This window comes from Heliconius melpomene, chromosome 3, assembly GCF_056956725.1.
Source record: "Heliconius melpomene rosina isolate 202511_hmr_F chromosome 3, ASM5695672v1, whole genome shotgun sequence".
In the NCBI taxonomy this organism is placed as follows: Eukaryota; Metazoa; Arthropoda; class Insecta; order Lepidoptera; family Nymphalidae; genus Heliconius; species Heliconius melpomene.
In genome coordinates this window covers 10676207-10700242 of record NC_140391.1, presented here as the reverse complement: position 1 = coordinate 10700242, position 24036 = coordinate 10676207, and the positions used below count along the sequence as shown (strand labels likewise).

The 24036-nt window shown below is 34.7% G+C and overlaps 1 protein-coding gene across 1 annotated transcript in view; it reads right to left on the bottom strand.

Moving 5' to 3' along the window:
- Positions 1-23645, bottom strand: part of Dad (Daughters against dpp) — a 32194-nt gene extending 8549 nt beyond the window's left edge. The window contains exons 1-2 of the mRNA XM_085207833.1: positions 23285-23645; positions 9545-9598 (exon numbers count right to left, since the gene is read on the bottom strand). Coding sequence (XP_085063959.1) covers positions 9545-9598; positions 23285-23558 — 328 coding nt within the window. The 5' untranslated portion in view covers positions 23559-23645. The remainder of the gene's footprint in view (positions 1-9544; positions 9599-23284) is intronic.
- Between the last annotated feature and the right edge of the window lie 391 nt (positions 23646-24036).

The following is a 24036-nucleotide window of genomic DNA, read 5'->3' as shown; positions in this document are numbered from 1 at the left end:
GAATAGTATTAGAGAAAAACGCATTTAATTGTTGACACTTCCCGCCGTTGACACATCAGCTGTGCCGACTCAAGTTTTACTTATCCCTTACTCTCAGCATATAAATCAATATATTAGTTAAGTTGGCCATTTAATGTAGATCTAAACTGTCTTTTACTGTTTTTTCATTTTAATAAGTACTTTAGAAGTTGTTACAATATCAAAACATCCTTGCTGCGAAACGCGCCCCGCGACGTTTTGCTTATACAAGCGCGTCATGAGCAGTCATCGGTGGTTCAGTGGTAGAATGCTCGCCTGCCACGCGGGCGGCCCGGGTTCGATTCCCGGCCAATGCATTCTATTTAATTTTCCTCACAGGCAGCCACTTAGTGCTTGCTTTTCGTCAGGTACAGAATACCCTTTTCAGCATTAACCACAAGCTCGAAAAATAAAACCCACCAGCCTCTATAGCAACGAAGATTTAGTTGCATTTGCACGTATTGGATAATTGGAGTTAAATGTATTATTTCAGCGCGATATATTTGGTTTCATATTTTTTGTAGTAGTTATTAGTAGGTAGGTTTTTGTTTATAGTTTCTTCCGTTTAAAAATAGTCATTTAAATATATTTTAATAAGTACTTGAAAAGATTAGTAGCACAGATTTAAAATTACGGTACCTACTAAAAAATCCTTGCTGTGTAAAACAATTGGAAAATCCTTATTGAAACTACGAAAATGCGGGTTGCATTAGGGTTTAATTAATTTTCACATTATCTTAAGTGCTTTGCAAACACACATTATATGAATAATCCAGTAGTAAAAGCGGGCGAAGCCGCAAGAGGGTCGCTAGTAAAATAATAAATTTGTCACAAGTAAGAATTATTGGTACAATATCGTGATCAATGTCGCGGAACTGCGTTGTGAGGAAAATTCAAGAATTGGCATACATCTATAGGGAAGTGTTCGATGAAGGAGAAAATTTGCGAGAAATGGGGAAATAATGTTCTGAATTTTTGACATTTTTTTCCTCTTTTTTTATCTTCATGTTCTTATTCCGCGCCTAGATGGGCAAAAACAAGGTACACGAACTATCAGCAGACTTAATTTGTAGAATATCTAGAAGAGCGGTAGATACATGAAAGCAACAACAAGTGCGACAGCACGACTAAGGTTTAAACGTCCAAAGTTTTTCCGTATTTCAGTGAAATCGTTTTATGTATGAAAGTTAGTAAATGATATGTAAATAGACCACTATAACTCAATCAACCTTTGAAGTTGACTAACGACGTACTTAACCAAGAATTTCGGTCGATATATTTCTTTGAAAAAATTCGAAAAATTTATTGTTTAAGCCTATCATAAAATGGCTGTAATTTGTTACAATAAATATATCACACGGTTTTATAATCGTGTTAGTTTAGTTGATACAAGTTTTGGTGTGAAATTATGGAGATATGTGATAAATTTTGTCATCGTTACATATTATTTTGAACTAGTAGAAAAAGCACGTATGCCTGAAAAATGTAGAACTGAGTGACTCAATGATATCGAGGGTTTTAAATTAGTATTTTCGCTATTATTTTCAATTATTTTCGCCTCGCTCTGGCAAGATAAAGGCCGACACTTGAGTTCCAGCACTCGGCACATGTCTTGAAGAGGGAAGCACAGCACAAGGTTCTCCGTCTACCCTGCTCTGTACGAAAACACATGAAGCTTTGAAAAATCTAAGAATATTTTATTTTCGATATTAAAAACATATCAAATTAAAACAAATTTTAATGTTATAGGTATAAATAAAATAACAGTAATTTTCCTACACTACGTATGTAAGTACAGGACGGTAATTAATATACTAATGTGTACGACAGCCTTGATGAGGTCCATCTCATTATGCGAGTACGGACACGCCTACTGGATTGCAAACATTCTATAGATTATATGTACGCATCAAATAGGTAAACCTAACATAGCAACCTCAAACTGGTAATCTATATTCATTTACATTCAATAAAATGGAAATGGATAAACCTTTCGCCAATTTGGGAGGTTGGAGTTTGGAGCTGTATAAGTTGCGGAAATACACATCGCAAACTTGAATCAGAAACAAATTCAACAATCCTAATTTACAAATTCCTCGACGAATGAACAATATGAATCTTTTTTAATTTAGACCAGCAGTTCTTGAGACTACCTCGTTCGATTGGTATAGATATAATCATTCCACGAATAGATTCAAACCTACAATCATCGTACGCAAACAAACACATCAAATTACCACGAGGTGATTAATAAATAATTAATTACAGTTCACAGCAACCAGCAGTCACCACTCACCAGCGCCGCCACAGGTGTCCACCGATGACATCATGGTGATACTGACTCAAAAATTTATAACCTAATTTCGGGCCTCTCATAACTTGCGCGGATTTAGATACTAGTCTTTGCTTAACTTTGTTTGTTTTTTTTTTAATATTAAAAATATTGTCTCTTGTCTTTATGCATTTCCTGCTATATGGTGGAAGAGATACTATGGCGACGAAGATTAGATGGTTTTGGTTTCAATTACCACTTGGGAGAATGAAATATTTTTCAGTGAAGCAGAAGTTAAATGTTTATAATTGAGTAGGTGTGTACCTATATTCTTAGGTAAATATATTTTTTTCTACTTTACGCATTGTGTACCAGAAAATCAAATGAAGTCTAGTCAAACAGACACTTAGTGGCGTAATTCAACGCTAAACTAAACCTGAGGTTCATTTATATATTTGTTTCTCGTAGGGCAGTCTAAACACCGCTGATCCTCTCGCAGCCTCCCTGCAGCCAGCCTGCAGGTGTCCGCTTATGTCATCCGACTAGTATTACTGGTCTGCGATACTTATAACCTATTTTTTTTGCTTAAACCTGTCGAGTGACGCCTTCAAACTTAAGTATCTTCCAACGCGGTGAGGTATCAAGTTTCATCTACATACATATGTTAGGTATTTTTCCGAGAATAGTACAAACATTTTTGTAACTTTGCCTCTTGTTCTTGTATCATAAGAACCTGTTAAATAGATTTTTTTGGTTACTAATTTTTAAGTCAGCTTTGTTGGATTTCATTAATTTGCATAGCATCTCTAATTAGATGATGAAAGACCAAATATAGGTTTCGTGTAATTATAATAATATTTTTATTTAATATGTCCTGATGTTAGTAGCCACAAAAGAATTTCACTTGATAAAAGAAAGAGAAGTAATAACAATAATATTTTAAGTAAAAAAACCCACCTTAGGCAAAAATAGTTTATTTGTTAAATAGGTCCTACTTTGGTGTTGTAAGAAAAAATACGTCAAAGTGTTTTATAGAGGTGACACATTATTCTTTAATTGAAAAGCCGACTCCATGAACACACACAAGTGCACACGTCTCATTCATTTATTCCTGGTATATTCATAGTTACTTTAAAGAATATATGCGTAAATTTGTATTTTAGGATACAGCTTAACCACAAACTGTATCCCAGATACGAGAGGGTCGGCAGGCAGAACTTAGTGTCAAAACACTCCGATCCCCACATTCTATAAATAAATACTCTCCACAACCTTGGCCAGGCTCGCTCAAAGGATCACACCACGAACATGTTGTTACACGCTAACAAAACAATGTCCTCCACGTGTAAAGTGTTTTGGACTTGAAGCGTGTTTCCTATTGTTAACGGGATATTTAAACTATGCAAGTAAAATTATATAAATTACAAGATTTGTTTTTGTATGAATTAGATTAGAAATTCAATGTTTTGGTAACAGAATGTACGTGGAAATAGCTATTGCTTATCCTGTTGTACATTTGTACTACAGATGTATATAGATTTAACTAACAGCTTATATATTCCATACAAAATGTAGTACCTATCTACATTTACATGAACTACATATGGAAAAATCTCGTTTGTATCGTTTCCACTGGTTCCTCAACTAAAGCAAGTCAAATTTCAGCGTTCTAAGCTGTTTTCTCTTAGTTTTAACTAAGTAACTAAAAAAACTGCTACAAAATGAATGAATTTTAATAATATTTTTAATTATGTTATTTTCAATAATAAACAAGAACGTCCACTTATTGAAATATTAGGAAGCAAATAATTAAAAGAAATCAATGTTTTCTTATAAAACTACTATTACTACAAATAAAATAATAAATTAGACCAACACTTGTAACACTGTAGAAAAGTATAAACTACTGTTCTCAAGAACTTAATTTTTACTAATCTAATCATAATTAAACGCTAACAGACATCTCCGAGTGCGACGTGCCTGTCTAATTTAGCTATAAGTAATAAGCATAGCTGGCCAGCCATCAAACATCGGATTCCTAAGTATTAGAGAGGCGAGCGTTCACACGCACCGCCGAATAGTTCCCCGCTCAATGACACCGGCCTCTTCGGTGTTGCGGGACGGGTACTCTCAACTCTGCTGTATTCGGGATACAATTCCATATTAAATATGTTGGGCGGTAAAGATAGGATTTTACGTATAACAATCATCTAAGGATACTCTGGACCTAGTGATCAGACATTCCGTTCTCCGATTTCAAGCATGAATTTGAGACACGTTGTTTACGACAAAAATACGATACAAACAGCCTAAAAATACTACAAATACCCACAAAAGGTTAGAAAAATATTTTTAATACTTTTTAAACGTAAAAATATTTAGAATCGTTTCATAGTTTCACAGTATGTATAAACAAGCTCCAAGCTGCACACTAACGCATTCACCGATGCGATGTTTACAACCGCCGCGTTGTGTTACCAACACAAATAAATAATGAAATATTCCATTAATAATTTACTTTAAAACGTTAACATGAGATATTATTTGGCGACATGAAGTAATGGGTACAAGTGACGCACAGCCTCTGTAATGTAAAAGTTGAGCAAAAGAGCAAAGAGGTAGACTTGGCGTTGAGTTCCGTCACTCAAACACAGTGTCTCGAAAATTTCGACAGTAAGTGGCGAACGAAGAGTCTTTTTTTAACATTAGGTTCCCTTTGCCTTTCCTGTTATATGAGGAATACTAGCATGAAGCTATAATAACATTTATACGTTATATATATATTACTATTATATTTTTTAAATGGCCGATATAAAAAACACGCATAAGCACAACTGATCACACCACCAGATAAAAATATGGTGTTTAAGATATTATTATTTTATAATTTATATAGGAAGTCTTCAATAAATTATATATCTACCTCTATATAATAACATAAATATGCTAAAAATTCACAGCAGGAGAAGAGATTTACAACAGATAAAAGTATATTGACATATTACAATTCCTGTATAGAAATAAATGGAAAAAATTATACATATTCAATTATGTACAATAAAATTTTAATTACCAGAACGGCCGTGGACGACGGAAATTTGTAAATCAAAAGTCAAAACACTACAAAGTTTATTTGTAATCTATCGATTAGTTCACACCAATCGATATTTACATGGCATTGGTTTCCGCATTTATCCCATGGTATTATCTAAAGTCCATTAGGAGTCAGCAAAGGGAAGTTAGTGACAAATCACTTAGCTCTACATTGTCTACTTACTTAGAAACACTAGTTTTTTTTTTATTTGACTACTGAAAATGACGAAACCATCGAACGTTTTTCTCTACTACTGTTGAAACACTCAGTTCCAGACGTAATTTTCGAAACAATATTGAGACTACAGAGCTAGGAAATGAAAATACTTTATTTCTTGGTGTGGGAATCTGACAAGACATAAAGACAATGCACAAAGTTTCAAGTGGTTTCTTTAAGTAAATGACACGGCCCTTGGCAGGTTTATCAGAGGTGTGTCACGCGTCACTGCGTGATTGATGGCGTTTCGATGTACGTTATAATAGCGAAATGATGACACGTTCGTGTCTCTACGCGTCACGCTGATACTTTATTGGTAATTTATGATACATTCACCATTTTATGGATTTCCTATATTGTATTGGCTTTTGCTTTATACGCTGGTATAACTTAAAAGAAACTTAGGCCGTTGTAGCGCAGTGATGGTAAACGAGGCGGTTGTGGTGTTTTTCTCATTCGAGGAAATAAGGCGTGGCTTCGAGTAGCCCCACTTAATATTCGGCGGTGCGTGAAGAACAGAGTATCTTAATACTAAGTTCCCCCTGCTTACCCTGGTACATACGGTTAAGCAGGGGGGTATATTTCATTAAACATAACACAAAACCTACAAAATACCAACGACCAATCGAATATTAAAAGTAGGATTCATCTCAACTAAAATACGTTTACAGATATGACCGCAAGTACAAACACGAAAGGGTGGAGCCGACGTCCAATGAGAGAGCAATAGCAAACACTGACCAGTTATATCCGTGCCAGCGAGCGGCGCCGGCGCCTCGATAACGTGACGATAACGTTAATGGACACCATCGTTATCGCGACACTCGGCCGATACCCGCGAGTCACTTAAAACAACTAACTAGCGGAAATTCAAAAAGCCTCTACCTCTACCTATGCTGCCTAAGGTCGAAACTCCGCTATCGACATTTAAATTTATTGACTCGGACCTATTTAGGACCGCTTGTAAGGAATGAATGGATTCGAGGAAGCACGTGAGAAAGAACCAATCGGAATGTCGATGCCGGCGAAGTATATCAGAAAGAAGAGTATCTAAATTGTGCCCATCCATTCAAGAGGCTAAAAGCGACGGTAGTTTTATCTGCACCGAATAACATTAAGATATCGCCGGATCAATTAGTATTGTTGCTAAAATGCCAATGTGGGGTAGGCTATGTGGCCCCAAATTTTAATTAAAAGGGTTTGCGTAGACAAACTGAATGGCAACTAGGGTGGTATCTGGAGTACCGGAAAACCCTATGATGAAGGCTGGAAGGGAATCCCGAAGTAATACAACCAAGTTTTGCACCCCCTTAACATTGATTGTGGAAAACGGAAATTCCTGTGACGTATCGGGATATATCATAATTTTAATTAGCATTTTTATATAGAGTTATATTATCAATATTTAATATTTTTTGTCGGGCTTTTTAAGCTTTAGTTTGATTTTTACTTATTCCAAATAGAAAATCTCATTTAGAATCAGCAAATTGATGTATAAATAAAACAACACCAAAAGATAAATCGTAAATTAAAGCTACATCTAAGAAAAAATAAAGTATTTATTGCAGATGAAAAATTTGAATAGGGCCATTAATACTAAAATATAAACAACAAAGATTCACTTCGGCATGTCCGGACATAACAGCTTTTGTGAAACAAGATTCTTAATTTGTTACGCTACAAAAATAGAAGACAGAAATTAGGGTCTCAAACATCTTGAAAATGGAAAACAATAAGCACTATGGGTAAGATGGCGTTTACGCTGTATTCCCGCATATGGCAGGGTAGGCTAAAGGAACCTAATGTTAAGAACATTCCAAACCTCACTTTCCCCTTAGCTTTTGATACATTGCGTGTTAAGTAGTGCAACTCTAGCAACGCAGGGAAATTTAAATAATTTTAATCCGAGTGGGAATAGTTCTCCTAACCATCGCATATAAAATGACACTCGTTCCAACTGCATCACGACATCCTCAATATCTACAGATAAATATATTTGTATGAAATTCATAAACGTAATTATAATATTCCTATAATATATAAAATATACCAAAAGGAAATAAACAAAACTAAAAATTTTATACGACATGCCAATATATCTATATCTACCTAGTGGTTCAATAAAATGCATTAGAAAGCCATCAAGCGGCATTTTCGGAGTCGATCTCTTAATTGTCAACTAAATGGACGTTACAAGCGGACACTGTCAATACAGAAATATTATGAAGCTCTTTATTAAAAACAAATATTCCTCTCCCGCTGGGCTACCTCGCGTCCCAACAGAAAAACTACTTTGGTAAAAAAGTTTAACCGCACTCGAATTGGTCCCTTAGAAAGTTAGAGAATTCCATTACAGATATATGATGTAAATGGTAATATAATGAGCTTTTAAAAGGTCAACAGAGTTTGATCTTCAACTGAAAATGTGTTTTTTTAAAATAAGTTATAGGTACTAACGATTGGTATCAGTTAAATTGTATTCTACACAAAATATTCAGATTTCTGTTTATTGATTTTTTAAAATCCTATACCTATACTCTAAGTAAATTATTTTAGAGATAGCTTAAAGATATACATACATATTTAATAAGGCATAACAAAAGAAAGCACTAACTTACAAAATCTTAGCTAAAACACGCCACCGTCCCGGGGTTCAGTATTTTAGAAAAAAAACTCGCTGTGATGTTTGCCGTGCCGTAAGCATTAATAATGTAGTTTAAAGATGGCGTCGGTGGAATGCGCGCGACCGGCCGCCGATAGAGCAGTGCTTTACTCGATAAATGATATCTTATTTTATCATTTTATATATATTTTTTCGTTAAGATAACACAATCAATATGTCATTGACTTTATACAGTACGATTCTATACAGTTTGGAGTCTCAGAACAATAGTGTGCCATCAGCATTCTTTGCATCTCTCGATATTACCAGGAATATTGATTAAGATATAGCATTGTGGATGTTCATCGACTACATTCTTTTACATATTTATCACGTCGCGTCGTCAGTCGGTCGACTCTGCCGCTGTTTAATTAAAGATAAGTGTGTTTGCTAAAAAAACATTCTTTATCGCTCAGAATTTTAGTGGTGATATTTTTTGTTGCATCCTATTATTCTAATTGTTTTGACGTGTTCGTTATGATAAGGTATTAAGTAACATCTCGGAATAAGTCAGTTCATTTGATATGTAAGCTTTGAGGGATATTTTAGGTGGACATATAAATTATTTACATTTAACTAACATTTAAATATCAGAATAAACCAGTTAAAAATATATTTAAAAGCTAAATAAATGTAAGCCAGGAAATAATTCATCTGACCAATCAAAATATCTGTCAAAGTAAAAAGCTTTAAAGAATTTATTAAATTAATGATTGCTAACATTTAACATGACATATCAAAGGTATAAATAATAATTTTATAAACTACTTGCAAAGTAAATCTAGTAAATAAGCCAAATAAGTTTATTTTCCTGCACATAAAACGGCCGATACGATCCCGTCTCTATTATATTATTCCTAATTTCCAGGAAGCGGCGGGCGCCGGCCCTCGCTCGGATTCCTCGATCTCCCGCGCTTTTCGACGCCATCTACGTTACTGTACGTTTAAAATACTTTAATATAAATACAACTTATTGCTTTAATAATGCTTAAATTGTCTTAAATCATTAATTGCTAATGGCAACTGTTTTTCCTTTAAAACTTCATTAATTTATATATTCCGTTTAGTTTAGATTTATTTGTTTTGACATGACATATGGCTAAAAATATTATTTATTGTGCCTAATTTTTTTTATTATTAATCTGTAAACACATTAGTCTACGGATTAATAATAAAAAAATATTAATACCGTGGTGGGAAATTATGAAATATTTTTCTAATAAAGTACAAAAATATATGATTTATTATTATGTAAATAAGTAAAATAACAACAAGTACTAACCTTTAGGTTTAACGTCGTCCATTGCGATCCGACTGTAGGGAGGCGGAGGGGTTTCTGTAACAAAATTACCCTTATTAGTTTGTTAAGTCATATTCTAAATTATGATTTATCAGATAACATAAAAGTAATTATGATTTTTTAATCTCGATAAAGTTTTTTGTTATTGTATATCAAAATTAGTGCATTCAAGGAACTTTCATGCTAAATATCTAGCCTATTATTTTTTATTTCTCTATTTCCTATAATTAAATTAAATTATTTATAAGAAAAGTTCCTAATCCATCAAAAATAGCCTACTATTCTATAGCAAAAGGATTGTTGGTTAGTTGGGATTAATTTCCCAGAAATCTGACCACAAATGGCCGTTAAACAAACACAGCAGGTAAAACAATTATGTGGGATGCAACCTATATTTTGACCTCATGATGTTGAAACTCTAAATGTCAATTTTGTATTTTTTTAGGCAATTGCGGTTTTGGACAAATAATAGAGTGGTGTATGATCAAAGTTGTTTCAGACTGAGTCCAGGGTCTGGATGAATGTATGATTACATACTGTAGAGGAAGTAGGTAGGTATGATTTAAATTACTGTGAAATTTATTTTATACTCCTAATTTCATGTAATAACGTGAAATAATCATTTACGTTAGATGGGTTTTAGTCTCTACGTTCAACGCATCTATTTAGACAGAAAATGGTGAAAATAATTTGTACTTGGATAATAATACTCTACTAACTGCTTAAGGTAATAATAAAACTAAAGATATTAAGAATATAGCAATATATATATATATTTCTATAATAAAAAAGAAATATATAAATTATATCAAGAGTGAAGAATCTTTCCACATAATAAGCAAACACGTCTCTAAGTAAATCATAAAATGATTTCCGAGAAATATCGTTTTATGCCACTATTTTTGTTTTAAACAGGTTTTTGCTTGTCTAAAACATAAAAATGGAATAACCATAACCGGACAAGAAATATAAATGTATGTAATTTAATTTTAATTAAACTATCTATGCGTTTAAAAAGGACCAATGTGAAAAGATGGAGTTATAAGAACATATTGTAATATAGTAAATTGCAATTTAATGTGATGATTGGTACCTACTTCAAATCCGTACAGAACAAGTTAAACTCAAAATAAGTAAAAAATATACCTACTTAAGGCCAGTAGTCATGACGCAGAGCACATAGATGTGACTGTAAGTGTGACAGGTGGTTGGTTTGATTCTCACTCGGGATAATGAAATATTTAACATTTTCATTTCTTTGCTCTGGTGTCGAGGCAAAGCGCGGCGTTGAGTTCCGCCACTCAACACGCAATGCCTCCAGAATTCGGCAGAAAGTAGAGAACGGAGTGTCCCTATCCCCTGCCGAGTGCGAGGTACAGCATGAAGCTAACAAAATATGTAAATGCATCGCTTTCTTTCAACACCAAAACTAACTTCAAATACAAATCACAAGCATGTGTGTATGTATGTATGTATATATGTATGCATGTATTTATGTATTGGTAGAATACAAAAGTGTATTCATAAAAAAGTATCACACGTTCAAATGAATCGATTTCAATACACAATAGCTCATATCCTATTTGCAAACAGCACGCGCTGCCGTCGTCCCCGAATTTTAGGCGCCAGTCTACGTTTTAACCGACCCGAGTAGAAATTACAAATGTTTTTTGTTTTTTAAAATGTATTTTTTGTTATTCTGGTATTCATATTTAGCAGAGAGCAGAGAACGCTTTACTACAGCCTCTCGCTAAATCCCTATAAATAAAGGAGAAAGCATATGGAACCTAGTGTTCCCCTCTACGTATTTTTTTAGGGGCGTTGTGAATTATGTGGCGGAATTCAAATTCCCAGAAAAGGATATAGAACCTACAATCGAGGCGTAACTAAAGTTACACGCAGTGTTTCTGTGCTACGATGGCCTCAATCGGTAAACAGAGAACCAGAATTAAGTAATATACCACAATTTTTTGACTTTAAGTAATATTACATATCTTGAGATTGGTTCTGAGTTTGAATCTTCCAAGAGAATGACTTCGCTTCAAGTCGAAAGAAAAGAGCGCCCTAAAAAAGTTAAAAATCATATTGTGTCTATTTGGACTGTCTAGTCCTAAGGTGATTCACGATTATATTTACAACATTTAAATATTACTCCAAGTAGTACTCAGTAAAACACTATAAAACGTGAATATAGAAAACTAAATAACAATTTAATTTAGTTTTTTATGTGTTAAATGTTAATTTTACATGTGTGCTGTGCTGTGCTATGCTGTGCCCGAACTATAAATGAGTACCATTTGCGAGTCGGCGCCGGCGGCGGCGGACGCGGGACGTGTGGTGTGCAGGTAATATTTCGACAGTAAACGAATACAAATATATCCAAAGACAATAGCGTTTTATATGGTGTTTCTGAGAACTTTTTAACGGCGAATGCTTGACAAATATCTAAACAGCGAATGCACATGCATTGAATAATAAGGCAATAAATGTAATAAATATTATTAAGATTTGTTCTTAAAAATACAGGTTCAAGCTTAATCCCGCGCTCCGCTCCGTTCTCTACTTTGCTCTACACGTTACAATTAAATCATTTTCGGAAAAAATCAATCTTACTACTAAAATCAATGTAGTACTACAATCAAAAAGATAAAGGAATAAACAATAAACCAATCCAAAATACTAACTAGTAGTACTAGTTAGTCATATATGGATATTGTCGAGTCTATGGATAACAAAGTCACCTGAGAAAAAACGGCAACGACTAGTTAGTAGTTATTTATAGGGTTCCGTAAGAAAAAAACGGACACTATTTTTTTATTAAGATTTATGTAATTTTTGTTTTTTTCTTAATTTATAAGTAAAGTATATTTTTGTTCATTAACGCGGCGGAGTTTGACCGTTCATTTAATAATGTTTCTCGAATGTGTGGAAAGTGATGTACCTGTACTGATACACATAAGTAACAGCACTATCCACAGATAAAATTACGCTAATCGTCTTGAATAAAGATAATATAATGTTTAAATAACATTGACAAGCGCATTCTTTCGGCTGTCCATCTTGCGGCCTTTGACAAACCGCAACGTCGAAAATATCTTCTGACTCAGAATGAAATTCCAACGCCTGGATAATGATCGACAACAATGTGTTTAGTTGGACCTACATACGTACTTAGACCGTATTTATAAACCGCTAAACCGATCTCAAGAGAGGGTTAGAGATAATTGTCTAGTTCTAAGCCATTTCTTCTTCATTAATTAGTAGAAACAGAGTTTATACTTCTATTCTAATCTTATAATGCGAAAAAGTTTGTTTGGTTGAATGCGTTAATCTCAGGAACTGGCTGATTCGATATTTATCCTTTTATCGAGAAAGGCTTTACGCTACGTTCATCTCGTTAATCGTTTTTATGTAACCCTCTGTGCTGTGCCATTTACCCACGCGGGTAAACCGATAAAAGCTAGTAAACAAATATAACTAATAGTTTAGAAAAATACAGCTATGGGTACGGACCACGTGACCCTGCTCCCTAGTACTGATTAGATAAAATAATAAAAGAACTAATGTTGTGATATATGACCAAGATATTATTTTACTTTCTTTTACTTTTTGTTTGAGGATTGCTTGCATATAAGAGGGTAATCTAATGTTAGCGAAATTATTAAAGAAAAAAGTCAAATATCGTCACTAATTTCTGTTTATTCTATAAAAAAAAAAGAAGAAAAATTATTAAAAGAAAAAAACAATCTCCTTATTATTCCATTTCGTACTCACAAATGACAAATGTGAATTATAAACACAGTAGTTAGTACTGAGTGGCGTGACTGAATATTCTTTCAAATATTACGTCAGTCACCAATTTAAGAAAACTATACCCTAAAACAATACACTTAAAGTTACTTTTCTATTAAAATAATAAACATATGGACTCAGATTATGTAAGTGTTGCAGTTCAAATTTCGATATGTATCACTGGAAATTGTCATAGAAATTAAAATCTTATTTCAATAGGTTTAAAGTTTAAATTAACTTAACAGAATTCACTTTCTGCAAGCCAGCTTCTATTACAACGGAATAAAGTCCAATTTTCGATATGAACATTATATACGATTATAAATTATTATAAATTTTAATTGATAATAATTGATAACTACTACGATATAACAATACATTTTCTTACAATCGATGTAGTAAATTAAAAAAAAACACGAATGAGATAAATTTCTACGGACCATATTCAAACATCAGCATTTATTAAAAAAAAAAGAAAATAAAAAAAAATAAAAATAAATATGTATATGTCATAGACTAAAGATAATATTTTGAACGGCGCCATTTAAACATTTTCGAAACGATCCAACCACAAAACGTCTACGTGTCGCAGGCAACGTCGTAGACAAATAATAAACAAGCGATAAATATTCTTAAATACGCTATAAATCTTTAGAACTTCATTCTATGTCACAGGATCCCTCCAAGGACATCCAATATTGTTAGAAAATATTGTCAATTGATTGATCCAACTAAATTTTAAAACACAAGAAATATTATTATTGGCAATTGGTGTGAGTTGAAAGATCAGTATCTAGTCAAGAAGTCACTCATTGAGCTATCCAGTAGCCTTTTACAACTTCTGTGCGTCTAAAATATTTTGAGATACACAGATTAACATAGTATTTATGTTATAGAAACAATGTTTGAACTCAAAACCACCGGAAATTAGTTAAGACAGCAAAAAAAACGTAACCACAAACCTATGACGCGTTTTGAATGTCAAGGCGTTCTCAATTAACAAGACATTATCATTTATACCGACATAAAATTCTAAAAATCCCAGTGTAAAAACTAAATAGACCAACAAACGATAAGCATTCATTGTAGAACAAGCGAGTTTTGAAGTAAAATGAAGAAAAAAAACACATACGCGAGTGAATCGACAGAAATAGCCCGACCGAATTATAACATCGGTGGCGCCGCGCTCGGCGCCGGGCGGACGCGCGCCCAGCCCCGTGCCCCGTGCCCCGTGCCCACGCCGACTACACATTCATTTTGGACATTTCTGTCACTTATCATAGCTGGGACTGGCGTTGCTTGATTGGAAGCTAATGTGAAAACACATTTTAGATCGACTCCTGCGCACGCTACGCTACACAAACTTGTCAGTCGCCATTCCAACGACATTTGACCTATTCAAAGCCAAAAGTCAAATCGATTCAATCTTTTTATCAGTTGCGCATTAAAAAATAATAGCTACGCGAGTGTGCGTGGCTGTAAATTATGTTTAAAATACGTCACTATATTAATTAAACATCCGAGATGACAGACCGACGTCACAGAGGCGAGCCGACCCAGGAGGAGTGGTCACGTTAATGCACATAAGTACTATGTTTTATTCAAAGCTTAGCTAGTGTTGTTATATAGCACACTGCATGCCTGCATCCCTAGGAACCTCAAAAGCGGGCGACCATTTTGAATTGATTACGCCGGTGGCCATTACGTTTAATAAATATATTATCATCAGACGCAATGGCATTTAACCGGCGCTATATTACGAGTAACATGTACTACACGCTATGTGGTAGTGCACTTGTTTATTGTGACAATACCTGATCGAATCTATTCGGGGGATATTATAAGGGAGACGTTGAAATAAAATAAGTGTCCATTTTCATTCATAGCTTATGACATGACATGACACATAACGTGTGAACGAAAACGGTATCTCAAGATCAATTCAGAGTTGAGAGCGGTTTATAAATACGAGTCTGAATCAAAATTTTTCATTTCGTTGTGAGTTGTGACTTTCATTTTCCAAAAATTTGTTATACGTTTGAATGTATTAATGCGAAATTAACAACACGTGCTTCAATCACACTAAATATTATCCAATTACATACACAAACTCAGTTTAAACTGATAACTATATTTTTTAAAAATTGGTTAAAAATTGCTTTGAAACGTTGTGTAACAAATATAACATTATATTTCACAAATCGTCTTTCAGAAGATATGCCGTAAAGACTTAAACATAAGTATCTATGTATGCGATATCAGTTTGATGAATCAACAAGTGCTCTAGTGGTCTATGTTTAGAAGAGTTTCTTAGAACAGTATGGAGTCGACTCAGCAGACGTGGCAATTGACATACAAAATGTAAAAAAGGGAGAAATGTCTAAAGAAATTACGTTAATTGTCGACTAGAACAATCAATCATTACATAAAACGTTAGAATAAAAAGTTGCTAATTGTAAACATTATAAAACTAAAATTATAGTTACTTGTAAATATAATTGTGGATCAATTATCAGACAAGCAGTGTTTAAATTTGCCAAAAATATAAACAAAATTATATGCATAAGATATCCAATTTGTACTTAGATATTCACTGCCACAAGCAATACTACTAATGATTGAATTTAGACGTTTACAAGACAACTTTTTACACAATTCTAACAAGAAAGAAGAGTATAAGTGTTAAAAATAAACAAGATTGTTGTCATCGATTGACAAAATGACGGCAGTCGAGATTGAACCGTGAACGCGCTCGCGATGACGTCAAAATACGTTACTTGGCAGAGTGTCCGAAACGACGATGGGACTTAATAGACTTTTAAACATCCAAAGAGTCGGTTTCCTGTTATAATTTATTATGTAATTGATATTACAATAAATTAAAAGATATATTTTTCAATTTAGTTTGCGTACGCAACGAAAAATACTATATTTCCCATTATTATATCACTAGGAATTTAGGGAAATCCTCTTTTATTGCTCTCCTATACTCCCCAAAAGCGTGGCGGTTAATTCAACATGTGACTTCTTCAAAATCGAGCGAAAAATGGGGAACAGTGTCTAAACACTACCTAATGTTGCCTTAAGATACGTTTTTTTAAAGAATATAACAAAGGAATAAATTGTGAAGTAGTAATTTTGCGAAAAACGTGTAAAGTTAAAATCAAATTCAGGACAATTGGACTGAAGTCGCCATCAAATATTTTATCAATTATGTAAGACACGAATAATTAATATAAAACTACTATAGCGCCGGCCAACCAGTAAGTAATATAAATTGATCAATTATAATATAAAATACAAACAACATTCCTGACATGGAGTTAGATAATATACCTAACAACATTTATTATACCGAATTATTCTGCAAGACCTCTTGGTGGCTGGACCAGAGTACTTGCTTAGACCAAAACTAACTCCTGTTACTTTTTACTTGTTAGCGTTACATGTATAAAAGACATTAAAATTGATTTCACAGAAAATAACAGAATCTGGTACAAATTATCTCTAATTTTTTCACCTTTTTTGAGTGGGGGAACCCTCGACTTCGAACTGCGTCTGGTTTTGCCAGAATAGAGAAATAAAAAAAACGAGACTTACGAGAACGAAGGAACGAGACAAAATACAACCACAAACAAAGTTACAAAGCATTTAACAATTTAAGCTGACATAACTCAAATGCAAGTCGAAAACCAATTATGTACAGCACGTCCGACGAGTTGCGGCCGCTCAGAAGTTACACTTTCTGGACATTGGCGCGTTGCATTCGAAAAGTAAGTACAAAACTCTATATCGGCATTTTTATTGAAATCCCCGGCATCTACTATACATACACACATGTAAGCGCCGTCTCAGAGGAAATGATTAATACTCATTAGAAGCACTTGCGGCTCGTTTTTAATAATAAGAATATTATCTTTGAATAATTTATTTAGTTTTTGTTAAATGTTTCCTGTTGTTATGAGAAATATAAGGTTGTTACAAACATCAAAAGCCGAACTTAAACGTAAATCTTCACGCTTCACGCTGCATCCCGCAGATATCAGGGAAGCACGTTCCCTGCGCAGTTGTTGAAATCTTATGTAATAAGTGGCGGAAGTGAACGCCGCAGTTTTTCTTGCCAGAACTTTTTTTTATTTTAACAAGACGCTATGAATCCGTTAACATAATGTTAATGTTAACATAATTATAATATTTAAATAAAAATTATACAATGACAGAAAAGAATTCATTTTTCTCTTTACGTAAGAAAAGGATGAACCTGAATTTAAATATTGTATTAAACAATACTTAATATGCGTGTTTTGATTTAACCAAACTGATTTTGATTAAATTAATATAATAGTGATGTAATATGCGCGTCTCGTATTATTATTAGTCGGGATCCTTTAAAGGCCTCTATTTATACAATATTAATAACAGATATTATTAATAGGATCTTTGAATCGATTTTTACACATTTTAAATGAAACTTCAACCGAATTATTAATAAGCAATGATTGCTCATTTTACAAAGGCTTGCCTATGTGAGTGACATGTTTAGTCGTATCAGAGCATAGTAATTTCTTTATTCTTTTCAGTAAATCGATGATAATTCTGAAACTTTACAATACTGTCCTGCTTTATGAAGGATGCCGCGTGAAACTAAAAAGAACAGTAAATATAAAAAAGGTAATAAAAACTTATCTACAAAAAAAATGTACAGAAACGTGAATGGAAACTTTTTATCGTTAATGATTCACATACGAGTACGTATACAGTAACAATACCGCGAAAGTAATGCTTTTATCGGCTATATCTAACTAGAGTAGGTGTTCCGGGAACTTTTTTGTAAATTTTAAGTATATACTTAACTGAGGTGATATCTATACTTATACTGTATATTCTAAAGAGGAAGGTTTTGTCATGTTGAAAGAGCAAATTGTAAATTTATTTTTTATGTTGGATAGTCCATTTATAAAGGAAGAACAAAATAGCCTATATCGAATCACGCTATGATCAAAAGAAATGGAGCAACAATAATATGAAAAACTGTACTATTTTTCTAATCATGGAAAATTAAATATCCTAAGTAGAGGTCCATCCTAAGTGATGAACTTATGAATGGCCCTTAATCTGTTTACTATAAACTGTGGCGAGGCGTTACCAGGTATTAAACGTCTTTGCTATCTCGACACCTCAGAGCCTAAAATAATCATAATAAAAAGTTTAGCCTTTTCCAGCCAATTTTCAAGGCATTGAGATTTAGTGGCGGGACTTAACGCTGCGTTGTAAACATAGAGCAAGGGAATGAAAAAATAATTTAAATACAATCATTAAATCCATGTCCGAGATCGACAAACGCTATCCTACTCCACGGCGCCTTTAAAATTACAAAACCATTACAAACCTAATCCTCCACCCACCGAAAATTATCAAAAATAAAAACTTTTATCCACATATTCGTAAACATTATCGAGAAATGAAACTTATATATGTTAGCTGGTAATTCAGTATACAACCAGTTCCGCGAGAGCCCGCGGCCGGCCCGACCGGTCCCCGCACAGGTGCCGCGGCTCAGTGGTGGTGTGACATGGTGCCGGTGAGTGTGACACACGGATAGGTGGCTAGTAAGCATACAGCGTACAGTGAGATCATCGTTAAATATGATTTGGACAAGCGCGAAACGGAAGAAAGCTGACGAAAACGACCGTAATACAATAGTCCTTACTTAGCTTCGCTTAATTCAAAATTATAGTTAATAGCGTTCAGGCAAAGATAAAACTGATACAGCCAAATTAAAACTAAAAATAGGAGCCAAACTAATAAGTAAACAGAAAAAAAAATACAAAATTTGACCAAAATCCTACGTTTCCATTCAACATTACACATACCAAATAAAAAAAATGGCCGCAGACATTAAATACCTGTTGCCATTCACAAATACAACAAAAGCAGACCAAAAAGCGGTATAAAGAGAGCGAATGTATAAAAACGTCGCTCGTACCTGCGCGCGCGCACCCCCCCACCGCCCCCTCGCGGCGCGACGTGGCGCCGGCGCCGGCGACCAATTATGGCTAAATAAATATCCAACAGATATAGATTGTATACAGGCTAGACGACATTATACTTATACGTTTTAATGTTTTTGATGCACCTGGTCTTTTGTGTATGGATGTTTTTATTTTTGGATAATAGCTTTTAGTATGCGACTGCGCTTGCAAAGTCAAATGGCAATAACTAACTGATAACTGAACTGTGTATAACACATACCAAGTGCGCGAGGTAGCTTTGACCGCAGGTTTCCATAATTATCACCAAGCCACGGGGTAACAAAGCTAGGACTTGCCGGGGCGTCGTCGCTTGATAAGATAAAGGAGTACCCTCGTATGAAAGGTTGGGTACACAAATAGAGGCCGGCGCCAATACTTAAACATGAAACACGTATGAGATGTACATGGTATTTTACATTCACTTTTATCTGGACTCATGACTCACTGAAATACCGTGTGCCTTAGTAACTATAGGAATAAAACAAATTCCTTTTTATTTTTAAGCATAAATAATAATATCAAAAAATTTGGAAATACCTAGATTATTCGATTTGAAACATAAAATAATATTGACCCTAAGAAACAAAAATAAATGTATAAAGTGCTAAAATTAGCGAGACGGCCATAGACTGAAGATAATTAATTACAACAAGTAATAAATATGATTTGGCACTCGACAAACACGAATCAGACGTACCAGGTGCAAAAATAAAGCAAAACCAAACGGCCGAAGTTAACGACATTTTTACAACTCCAAATGGCTACCAAAAGTTGGGGATTAGATTACGTGCTCATATCTTGATAAAAACAAAACGCCACAATCTGTCGCATCTACACGCGTATTGAGAATGTTAGTGTCGCGGGTGACCGGTGTCAGTAATGCCTGGAGGGATTGACAAATTTTATAATTTACTAATTATTATTAACATTATTTTCACAAATTATAAAAACACGAAATATAAAATGGATCTACTTTTGATTGTTGGCGCGTATAATTTACGTAATTTATTTTTTTGGTCATGTATGACGTTTGAAATTTAAACACATGTCACCATCGAAGTGATATTTTTTTTATAAAGTTAAAGTTATAATGTAATATGTTAATTATAAATCCATACAAAACATATCAATAAAAATTTACTTATGTTTCAAAATAGAATAAAAACTATAATAATCAATATATCGTATAAACAACATTTTATCGCAAATACGAAAAAAAGGTCATTAATATACAGCCTGGATAACGTATAAGGGAATTGATAAGTTAAAACATAAAGAATGCCTCTCTGTGGGAAGTGTCTGCGAAAGTTGACAAAAAAACGGCGGCGTCGAGTCGCCCCGCCATCGACGAGACAGGTGAGGTCCCAGTGGCACAGGCACTGTACCACATGTATTACACTCATTTACTTTGGAAATTCCTCATTTTACATTAATTTCAGGGTTTTGTGTATAATATTTTTGCATTTAAAGAAAGAGACTAGGACTTTAGAAGTTCTTCTTTTTTAGTAAACTCAGTCATTTTGACAATTGTCATTCTAAGCTTCACTTTATATCTTCGTTATATAATTTTTATTTAGTTATAACCCGTTCAAGGTAACGAAGGCTTTTAAAAATAATAAAGCCATGTATTTTCAAGTCCCATGAATATCCATGGTATTATACCATATAAGATGAAGAATTAACATAAAATTTTGTACCACCACAACATTGGGGACGAATTTAATAAACTTAGGAACTCGCGGTATGCCCGCAAAAACCTGATCTGCAATTACGACCAGTAATGGGCAAGTTATTTTGACTCGAGAATAAAACACGATCATTTATTTAGTCGCGAGTTAAAGCCTAAAATGGAGAATAAATCATATTAAAACGGCGGCGATTTTTTGAATAATGGCAATCATTTATAAAGTTTGCTTTAAAGAGAGTGTAAAGTCGAATGATATATCGGAGTATTAAACAAGTAATCTGTTATAATCTTGTATGGAATAAGTCTACAGGAACGACTTCAGAAAACGGCCGCTTTGTCATATTTTCACTAATTTAATTTAACTTGTGCAAGCAAAAACACGATCGCATATAAAACTCAATAGAAAGCGAAAGTTAATAGACATTACACAAGGATGTTAGAAATGTAAACAAACATTAATCTAAAGTATTCAAGTTTTTTTATAATCGCTTTTATATTAATTTACGTAATTAATTATACTACTATCTGTACATTAATAAAGCTGAAACGGCGACTGACTTGGACATAACAATATTATTTATAAAAAAAATACATTAGGTAAAATTCAAAATGGAGGGAAAATGGATTGACATATCGAATATGTCCTTTTTTATACGCAGTGTTATAAGAAAGTAGAAAATAGTGATTGTTTTGTGACAAGATTAAAAGTAAAGCTAGTATTTATCAGTTATATTTAAAGTAATGTTCAAAGGATTGTTTGCGATCATTTGAAGGTAAATTTCTAGACAATAACAGCTATTTTATATTTTTATATAGACTTAAAAAGATTTTAAAATAAATAACAAGTATAAAAAATATAAAGGGAAGCCAATACATATGTTTAATACAAATCACATTCTGTCAAATAACGATTATATGGTTTTAAATACGTGACTGGTTAGCTTTAATGCCCATTAAACCAAAACGGTCCGTGAGAAACGTTTGATTTTGTATGCTTATTAGTGTCTCGTGTCGAAAATTAGCAATCGATAACTAAAATGTACTTTAAATGGTAGAAAAATATTTTTTTGGAGCATTACAAAATGAGTTTGGTGCGTGGACAACGGTTGTTAAGACGGCACTCGGCAGGCGCCATCACGGATATGGTAATACAGTGAACATAAAAACACATCCTGCTTTGCTTTATAAATATCGGAAATTATACTCCCATGTAGGATATAGCGGAATTATGGGTCCTACATTATAAGTAAAAAATTAAACAGGAAAAGTAATATGCAACTAATGAGCACCTAACAATCAATTCATTTTATTAGATTAGTTAGAGCCATTGCTTTATTGGTACATCACATTCACTAGTTAAAATTCAATATTTAGTGGCTTTCTTCTTAATTAATATGCTAACCGACATTGTGAACACGCCCACATACCTTCCTAAGTACGGCGGTAGGACGTGTGGGTGGCTGTAGGCGATGTCACGGACGGATATTACCAAATTTTATATAAATATTGGGATAAAAGTAGCGTGCACGCTAGAACAGGTACTACGTGTAAGCAGAGTGTAATAAGTTTATACGAAATGGTTAACTTGAAGCTGTTAAATGATATAATATAAAATATTTTATATTACCTTCACAAGCAACGTCAGTAACAAGAAAAATAATTTGTACAAAAAAAAACATGTACTCAAATGTTATTCGGATTCAATACGGAAATTATTTATAAGTATACATTTCAAAGCATCTAAATTGATGAAGGTATTAAAGGCTGTCGGCCGCCATTGCGAATTAAAAAGTTAACGGGTTGCGCGCGCGTCGCGTCGCGCCGGCGGCGGCGGCGGCGGCGGTCGCGGCGCGGCGGCGCCAGCGCCGTGACCTTGTCTGCTATCGAACGAGTGACCCTCGCGGCGGCAGATTAGCACTTCACCTACGCCGCTCCACCGCCGACCGGCGCGGCCGCACGCCGCAGCTCGGCGACGCGACGACGCGCACTAACGTCAAATTCGGTATGTAGATTTATCTTGCGCACGATAAGAAAGTAGTTTTGATAATTGAACGACTTAGCGAATGTTTGCCGAGGCGGCGTGCAACGCCACGAACGAGGAACGGAATCAGTGACCTTTCCATGCACACTCTTAGAGGCTGATGTCAGTGTCTATTTATAGTGTGTTTACATTCGGGGGGTGGCTGGAACACTAAGATAACACTGTCGTACCGGGCTCGCACAGGCGGCTGTAGTGGTAGGGGTTGCAGCAGCAGGTGGCGGCGGTGCACAGGGGCAGGCGGCGCAGCTCGTGCAGACCGCGCAGGCCGGGGTAGCAGGTGCGGGCGGCGGCGAGGGCCAGCGCGGGCGCGCCGGGCACGCAGCCCGGGGTAGCAGGGGCGGGCCCGGCGTCCAGCGCGCGCGCGAGCTGGCGCAGCTGCGCGTCGGGCACGGAGGGCGCGCCGGCCGCCGCCAGCCGCCGCCGCAGCGCGCGTCTCCGGAACATCACATGCCGTCGTCGTCACGAGTCGCAAGGACACGACATCGCGGGTCGCGTGCGGAGTGCCGACTGACGGTCGTCGGGCCGCGCTGCCCGTGGACGGTGGACGGTGGCGGGTGGCGACACGTACGTGTCCATATTTCCCTACTTCTTTGTATTTGGTTCTGAATTTTGAAATAGACCTGTCTGAATGTTACTTTTGTACGTGATTAAGTGACTTATAATTAATAATGAAATAAGGTAAATGCCTTTATATTATTATAATTCTTCACTTTACTTTAAGAGTGATATGTACTGTGTTTTAGTTAAATTCACGTTAATGTATTTAAAATTCAAATATAGCAATCTAATATTAATATTAAATTTTGAATGTACTTAAATATACAATATAAATTTGAAATAGAACCTCCGATTATAATTTCCTACTTTAAAAATCTATTTACGAATTATATATTTACGAAGTTATATGGTTAAAAAAAATATA